The sequence below is a fragment of the Silurus meridionalis genome, chromosome 2 (assembly GCF_014805685.1).
Source record: "Silurus meridionalis isolate SWU-2019-XX chromosome 2, ASM1480568v1, whole genome shotgun sequence".
NCBI classification, from domain to species: domain Eukaryota; kingdom Metazoa; phylum Chordata; class Actinopteri; order Siluriformes; family Siluridae; genus Silurus; species Silurus meridionalis.
The window spans coordinates 20572002-20580839 of NC_060885.1; the positions used below are offsets into that span (position 1 = coordinate 20572002).

The 8838-nt window shown below is 35.2% G+C and overlaps 1 protein-coding gene and 1 non-coding gene across 3 annotated transcripts; both read left to right on the forward strand.

The window, feature by feature from the left end:
* Positions 1-1110: 1110 nt before the first annotated feature.
* mat1a (methionine adenosyltransferase I, alpha) lies at positions 1111-7697 on the forward strand. 2 transcript variants are annotated; one of them, XM_046868406.1, is made up of 9 exons: positions 1113-1404; positions 2924-3001; positions 3439-3561; positions 3639-3751; positions 3840-3983; positions 5167-5385; positions 5481-5663; positions 5841-5974; positions 6372-7697. In XM_046868406.1, exons 1-9 carry the CDS (start codon positions 1329-1331, stop codon positions 6472-6474), a joined length of 1173 nt encoding a protein of 390 aa, XP_046724362.1. In that variant the 5' UTR covers positions 1113-1328; the 3' UTR covers positions 6475-7697. The 2 variants fall into 2 exon arrangements, with proteins under 2 accessions (XP_046724370.1, XP_046724362.1); XM_046868414.1 differs by lacking the exon at positions 6372-7697 and having other exon boundaries at positions 1111-1404; positions 5841-5978.
* On the forward strand, positions 3167-3238 carry trnae-cuc. The gene has a single exon. It is a non-coding gene; the product is annotated as a tRNA-Glu (tRNA).
* Positions 7698-8838: the final 1141 nt, after the last annotated feature.

Consider the following 8838-nt stretch of genomic DNA (forward strand, 5'->3'; position numbering starts at 1 on the left):
TGATTTTAAACCTGCATGTCTTTTATGTATAGCATAAACAAAATAGCTCAGTTTGTTATTTGAATAATTTTTTATTATGTATATGACTTTAAAACCACTGCAGAAGCAGAATTTTGGCACAGTGTCACTTTTTGTAGTAAAAGTTTAATTAGCAAAACAGGCTGGCCAATATTGTACAAGATATTCATGCTCTGCAACCAGTTGTTTAGCAGGAAAATAAATTTTACTGTAAGATCAAGGAGTGTGCTGGCAGCTTTTTCAAACCATTTGACTTGGTTGTTTCACTTGGCAATTGTCTTAAGAGTTAGAGTATATAGAAAATTCTTATTTTCACTTTCAAAAGCATGGCATTAGCCTGTTTATCCTTTTACACAGTGTGGCCTGGATAAAAAATTCACATAGATGGATATACATACAAGGAGATTAAACAGGATATAGAGGTCTTACTGATTTGCAATGGTCCATTAGTTATTTTGTTAACACTGGCAAAGTTATATAATGGTGAGTAAATGCGGTAACCATATTTTCCCTAGTTGAACTTGCATTACATGATAAATATGTTGAAAACTATTGCCATTAAATACTAACATTAAAGTTTTTTATTTAAGAATGACTACAAATCACAAATGAGTAGCACTGATCACACGTTATTTAAAAACCTTGAAAACACTTTTGTTTAGTTCACAGTCCATATATGAATTTTATAAAATTTGAACATCTCATGTTACAGCTTAATTTTACAATTATAAGTTATCCGATACCATATGTATGCAAACATCAAAACTGTATAAACTTGCTTTATGCAGTTATATTTGTTTTACAATGGTTCTTATTACCCTTCATTATTTCAAACAACTCAGTTTTTAACATGTTTGAGCACACCAGTACTATTTTGAGATACTCATAGGAACCTGATAACAGGGGAACCATATGCAGATATACCACTGTCCTTCTTTCTTCACTCTAGTCAGACAGGAAAGGGTTAAAAGAGTGCTGTTAACCTCTGAATCCCCTCCCTCCAGCAACTCCCCCTAGAACATTCAACCTCACTGATTCACATATGGCATGTATGTGTATGTGTGTGTGTGTGTGTGTGTGTGTGTGTGTGTGTGTCTGTGTGTGTGTGTGTGTGTGTTCTCTTGGCCATAAATAGGAGCATGCTTGCTTAGAGACCTGTTGAAATTCAGTGATCTGACTGTAGGATCTGAGATCCTAAAATCTGAAGGATTTAAAGAAAACCTTTTAGCTTCAATTGAATTCCTTTTAAAAGTCAATTTTAGGTTCTGCTTTTTAATTATTTTGTAGGTTTTCAGAGTTAGGCTATAAACATGGATATAATGAATGACATCGCAGATGATGGTTCTTTCATGTTCACATCAGAGTCAGTCGGAGAAGGGCATCCAGGTGAGGCTTTAGTTTTACACATCATATGTACTCTTTACTCATATGTTTGTGCTGTGATCATAACTATAAAATATACATATATAATATATAACATCAATATGGCTATGTAAACGTCTTTTTATTTTATCCTGTTCTGTAAAATCTTACTGTAATTGGTGTAATTTCCTAAACTGTTTAGTCTCGCACGTGCATACAGATCAATAGCTACTTGCTGACACAGCAGTATACTTGCAACAAGTGCTCATTGAGAGGATTGGGCAGTGATTGCTAATCTCTTTCACATGACAGAAGAAAACACAGATTAGATTGTATATAGTGCTGTAATGTACACTTGTAACTGTTAACACTGGCCATTAATGACAATGAGCCTAAAATGAGGTTCGTGAAAAAGGCTTGAACATGTGCTTAATGTCAGATGTTGGCTCACCCACTCATATACATAGCTGGTATTTCATTCAGCGAATACTACAGCGTTGCTTACAAACACCTGACTTTTAGCTGCCAGTACTTGTATTACCCCTGGAAGACGTATTTGCATACTACTAACCTCTGAATATAATTTTAGTGACCCACAAAACACAGAATCTTTAACATTTGAAAATGCAGTAGAAATATGAAGTACATAAGGTATCTAAGCAATTGATCACACAGTTCATAGAATTGACCTTGGCACTGACAAGGTTAATTTTTTACTAAGAAAACACTTTTCTACAATCTTGTGTGGGAATTAACCAGACCTACGATTTATTATCAGTAGATGGGACTGTTCATGACTCGTGTCACTAAATCAGCATGGTTAAAGCATATCCATACTGACTGAAAGCTGCTCCTGAATTACACTGCAGAGAATTTTAAAAACTAAATGCCAAGTCAACTGTGTAATTGAGTGAATTATGTGAATCTTTTATGAAACCCATGAGTCTCTTAGACAACTTTAGCAACTTAATCAGTAAAGCATGGTGTGGGCTATTGATGCGAATAATCATATAATCATTAAACCTATAGCATACCTGTGACACCACTGGTGTGTATTGATGTTCAGGCTTTAGGAAGCTTCAGAGGCTGTTTGCCCTCGTTGTTTCTGATGTAATACACATAAGCTGTTGCCTCAGTGAAGAATGGGATGGAATGCAGCTGAATTTAGAGATAACATAAACTCATTCTCCAGCATTTACTGGGACATTCTACACTATTAGTGGGAAAAAGCGTTATATTTAACTGCCCAGAATAAAGGCATATGAAGGCCAGAATTACAAATAAAAGGTACATAACATCATCTAATGAGTAGCTGTTCTGTTTCTTTTAAGCATAAAATTTCAGTTAAATTATTCAGTTAAATTCCAATTATAGTCTAAACAAAAGGTCTTAACAATAGTTAAAACCATTAAAACTATATTTAGGTTCATTGTCAAATTAATGTTTATGTTCTATTGATTCAAAGAGTTTATATGGTAAGAAGAAAACTGCAGCAATACAGATTATGGAAGAAAATCTTTCAAATCTTTTTCTTTTTCTGCAGACAAGATTTGTGACCAGATCAGTGATGCTGTACTTGATGCACATTTAAGGCAGGACCCTGATGCCAAAGTGGCTTGTGGTGAGTACATTAGGAATAATCTTGTATGCTGACTCTTCAAAAAAAAAAAAATACTATTCTTTCTTAGTTCTAGCTAATGATAATGACTTTCTGTTCATTCAACTATAGGGATTTTTTCTTTGTTGCTTTTAATCATGGTATAATGTGTATACATCCTATACAGGGTCCCTGGTGGTCTAGTGGTTAGGATGCAGCGCTCTCACCGCTGCGGCCCGGGTTCGATCCCCGGTCAGGGAACCAACCCCAGCCACTCTTAGTGCCGGTCCCAAGCCCGGATAAATGGGGAGGGTTGCGTTAGGAATGGCATCCAGCGTTAAAACATGTGCCAAATCAAACATGCGGATGATCCGCTCTGGTGACCCCTAATTGGAGAAGCCGAAAGAAAGTTTTATAATGTGTATACATCCTCTAATTATGCTGTTTATTTTATATATTAGAGGCTGTTTGTAAGACTGGTATGGTGCTTCTGTGTGGTGAGATCACATCCAGGGCCAGTGTGGATTACCAGAAAATTGTGAGAGACACCATCAAATACATTGGTTATGACGACTCTGATAAAGGTACGAATACCCAGATAAATGAAGTTTTAGTCATTTGGAAAGGTGTCTTCATGTTTAATTTGTGTATAATTTCTTAGGTTTTGACTATAAGACCTGCAATGTCCTGGTGGCTCTTGAGGAGCAATCTCCTGATATTGCACAAGGCGTACACATCGATCGGCATGAAGAGGACATTGGAGCTGGAGACCAGGTAGAAATTAGAACAGAATTAAAGCTTGAAATAATGACTCAATTTTAACTACAATGGATGGTCAATATATAACCCTTTTTTGTGGCAGGGTCTGATGTTTGGTTATGCCACCGATGAGACAGAGGAATGCATGCCTCTAACCATTGTCCTTGCCCACAAGCTGAATGCCAAGATGGCTGAACTGCGTCGCAATGGCGTCATTCCTTGGCTCCGTCCAGATTCCAAAACACAGGTTAAAATTAAGCCTTATTATTGTTATTACTGCAATTGTGAACATGTGGACAAAATCTTGTTAGCTCCTTCTCACCTCATCTGTAAACCAGAAATTGCCTTTCCTATCGAACAAAATGATAACCATAATATTTTTTAAGGGTGATCAAACTGACCTTGAGAAAAGGTACAATCAAGGGCCATTTACCTCACAGTTGGTGGGTTGTTAAAGTTCACTTAATATTATTTAGTACTGCCTATAAAGAAAACTGGTTTCTTCTGTACAAAATAAAACTTTTTTGCTTAAGTGGCAATTTTACAACCTCTGTAGATTCTTAAGCCAAGCCCTGCCAGAAATGATATTGATTAGTTATTTTAAACTTGAGAACTTTACAATCTTCTGCCATAAGGTACAGTGCATCCAGATAACTATTTATTAATGAGCGCAATATACAGTATCTCACAAAAGTGAGTATACCCCTTACATTTCTGTACCCATTTCAATATAACTTCCCAAGGGACAATGCTATAGAAATGTAACTTGGATATATTTTAGAGACGTCAATGTGAAGTTTGTATAGCAGAACAGATTTACTGTTCCCTAAAAATTACTCAATATAAAGCCATGATTATCAAAATTAATACACCAATGATAACAGCTGTATGTCATGTAACCATGCCAAGCCACATGCCCTATTCATCATGTTCATAAGACATAACAATGGTGCTCACACAAAATATTAACACTTTGGACACAGTTTTAACATGTTCACTTAGGGTGTACTCACTTTTGTTGCCAGTTATTTTGACAATAATGGCTGTATGTTAAGTTATTTTCAGAGGAAAGTAAATCTGTACTACTATACAAGTTGCACACTGATTACTTAATAATTTAATAAATAGTTAAAAAATCATATATTGTGATTTCTGGATTTTTTTTTTTAGATTATGTCTCTCACAGTGGACATGCACCTACGATGACAATTTCATACCCCTCCATGATTTCTAAATGGGAGAACTTGCAAAATAGCAGGGTGTTCAAATACTTATTTTCCTCACTGTATATCTAAGTTTCTTTACTATAGTATTGTCCCTTGAGAACATATAATAAAATGGTTGCTTAAATGTGAGGGGTGTACTCACTTTTGTGAGATACTGTACAGTGAACAGTACTTTAAAATGCTTTTGGTTCTCCATACCTGCAGGTGACTGTACATTACAAAGAGGAGAATGGAGCAATGATTCCCATGTACGTGCACACTTTAGTCATTTCAGTCCAACATGATGATTTCATCTCACTGGAGGAGCAGAAGCGAGTTTTGAAGGAGAAGGTCATCAAATCTGTAGTTCCAGCTAAGTACCTCAATGACAAGACTGTATACCATCTTCAGCCCAGTGGCCGTTTTGTCATTGGGGGACCTCAGGTGATTTTCTTCAAGACAAATTCTCATACTTTATTTTACTCGCAAATTCAAGCATTGATGGCAACACGTTGAGTGCTAATTTGGTTGAATCTCAGGGAGATGCTGGACTCACTGGAAGAAAGATCATTGTAGACACGTATGGTGGATGGGGTGCACATGGTGGTGGAGCCTTCTCTGGAAAGGACTACACTAAGGTGGATCGCTCTGCAGCTTATGCTGCACGCTGGGTGGCCAAGTCTCTGGTCAAAGCTAAACTTTGTAAGAGAGTTCTGGTACAGGTGAGATAACATTTTATCTGTACAAAGGTTTTTGCTGAAGGCGCAAATGCAACACACTTTCGTTTTAGAGGGCACAGTACTGAATTCTTCGGTCTAGTATTAAGGATAAAGATAAATTATAAGAAAGTTAGAAAACAAAGATATATAAATTCAAACACTTTCTGTCTTTTTGACCAGGTGGCTTATGCCATTGGAGTGACCTACCCACTGTCTATCTCACTTTTTACCTATGGTTCATCTGAAAAGACAGAAAAAGAACTGCTTGACATTGTCAACAAAAACTTTGACCTTCGGCCTGGTGTTATTGTTAGGTAAGTCTTCTATATGCCACTTTCTGGACCAAACATTTATGTTACATATAAGTAGCATAAAGAACAAATGAAAGAGATCTCCAAGATACCTGAAAACATGCTACATGTACCATCAACACCCCTTACATTTGTTATTTTCTGCATACTGATGCATATTTTTTTATTCCTATAAAAATTGTAATATGAAAATAAAACTTAACATGCCAGTTAATTATAGGTAAAATATAAATTGTAAGTAATGAAAGCTAAGTAGTCCAAAAGCTTCAACCTGTTGTTGGGAGATCTGATGTGCGGGTGGCATTATTGTCATATATTAACTCGGGCAATGCTAGCTCTGGTTTGTGTCTCTCCCAAGCATTATAGGCTATAAGCAGTAATAAATTATTTCTGTTGACAGGGACCTGAAGCTGAAGATGCCCATTTACCAGAAAACTGCCTGCTATGGCCACTTTGGCCGGCCTGAATTTCCCTGGGAGGTTCCCAAAACACTGGTATTTTAAGCTGACCAAGGCTCATGATATGCTTCCATGAGACAAAGAGCAAGACCTCTAACAGAATAACAGGGAAAAAACTTGCCCTTTCCTGTTCCCCTCTCTCTCTCTATATTCATCTGACCATCTAAATGCTATTATATAATATATCTGAGGCCTTACAGTGAAAATGAAAACTCTCTTGAGGCAGTATAGTGTGCGTTTTTTAAATAAGATTATATGGTCTAAAGTTTGTGGACACCTGACAATCACACCCATATGTGTTTTTTTTTTAATCCCATTTCAAATTTAGCTCAGCTTTGCTGTTTTAATATCTTTGGGAAATGCTTTCCACTAGATTTTAAAGCCTGGCTGTGGGGATTTGCTCTTTTGGCATAACATTACTGATGTTGGGTGAGGAGGCCTTGGGTGTAATTGCCGTTTCAAATCATCACAAAGGTGTTTAGTGTGGTTGAGTTGTGTTCAAGCACCTTCTGGTCTTTCACTACAATCTTTTACTATAATCAATACTTCAGCTTGCTTTGAGCACAGGGGCATTGTCATGCTGAAACAGGATTCGGCCCATGACTTTCAGTAAAGACAAATTGTAATTCTACAGCATACAAAATACACATTATGTACAGTTTTATGGTAACTTTGTTGGTAGCAGTTTGAAGAAAAACCACATATAGGTGACAGTCGTTTGTCCACAATTTCTTTTTTAGCCATATAGTGTATTTTTCTGATATTTTATATTTGTGCTCATACCTGTTTTATGCGTAGAACACTGTCGACAAGAAATCCCACAACAATACGTGCCTTTAAAACAAACCCACCACAAGAAAATGTGTGATGCTCAGGGAATGATTGCAGTACCAGCTCTAATTCAGAGCCATTCATATCTTAATTGTAAATGCATTATAGAAGTTGTAAGCACACTCACTTCCTGTCTTAAGTCTTTAATTACTGCAGCAGCTTACACTGCACTACCTGAGACTTAGTTAAGATTTCTTTAGAGAATCTGTGTATAATTTACAGACATTTTTCAAAAGCTGTTACAATTGCCTCAAACACAAAAATGAGCTGTCTTGTCTTTATCATTTCCACCAAGGCATATGTGCTTTTTGTTAAGAATTGGACAGTTTATTTACTGACCATCATTTCTGTCTTATGCATTACTAGACGCTGCTATATCAAAATGACCATTCAAACAGTATGTAGGTCACAACAAATTGTGCAACTATACTGTTATTTTTTAATAAATAAATTATATATATATATATATATATATATATATATATATATATATATATATATATATATATATATATATATATATATATATATAGTGTGTTTTACTATACTGCTAATTGCAATGCATATGTAAATGCAGTACGGTATTCTGACCATGTTGTGCAGCTCTGTTTTAAGCCTGATTTTAATTTGTTGGTTTGTAGTGAAGCATAGGTATGAACTGGTGGACCACTGTGATATTTAAAGTAAAATAGGTTTAGTGTGAGACTATAATTTAATATCAAAACACTACAGGCATCAACCCACCAAAAGAAAAAGAAGAAGAAGAAAAACAATCCCATGAGTATAGCATGAAAAATGTAAAACCTTTTTAGAGGCTACATGCAATAATACATCAGTGTCTGACTGTGGTTTACAGTAGGAATATCCAACAGCTGGCCTATTAGTGTGTCTGTTTAATCAGATAAATACCAAAATGATGCTTTATTCTTAAGGTGTGCTGTCCTTTTCTATACTCCTTTATATAGCCACTACAAAAAGACTTGCCTGTTGTTATCTGTTCAAATGTGACCTGTCTTTTTCATGTGGTTTTATCTGTGTAAATAATTGTGAATAATAATTATTAAAAACTGAAACAACCATTAAATCACAACCTCTATTATGTACACATTATTGCATTGTGGCTATTCCATTAAAAAATAATGGGAAAAAAATACCCTTTAGGTGAAGTGATGACACAAAAAGAAACCAATTATGTATTCCAGTATGTTCTAATACATACATTTAGGCACATATGCGCCAAATGCATTGGGGGCTGAAATTCTGAGTTTGCTAGAAAAAAAGGTAAAATATGTAAAATATGATTTTTTCCTCACACAATTAATATAAAAAATACATACTTATATTTGAATTTTTACAGTCTTTAATGTAAATAATTTCATATACCGATAGCTAGGTTGAATTGATAACCGATAAATCAAATGATAGTTTTTAAAAAAAATACTGGATACAAAAAAAACAAAACAAACTGGCATGACACTCCATCTAAAATAGTACTAAACTTTATTATAAAAAATAAATAAATACTTCTAAATCATGAAAATGTGCAAAATAAAATAAATATATCAATTAATATAAATA

Bases quoted from the DNA above. Each gene is read 5' to 3' on its own strand.
- mat1a (XM_046868406.1), top strand. From the start codon at position 1,329: ATGGATATAATGAATGACATCGCAGATGATGGTTCTTTCATGTTCACA. The intron at 1,405-2,923 runs GTGAGGCTTTAG...CTTTTTCTGCAG, and splicing joins AGTCGGAGAAGGGCATCCAG to ACAAGATTTGTGACCAGATC. The intron at 3,752-3,839 runs GTAGAAATTAGA...TTTTTGTGGCAG, and splicing joins ACATTGGAGCTGGAGACCAG to GGTCTGATGTTTGGTTATGC.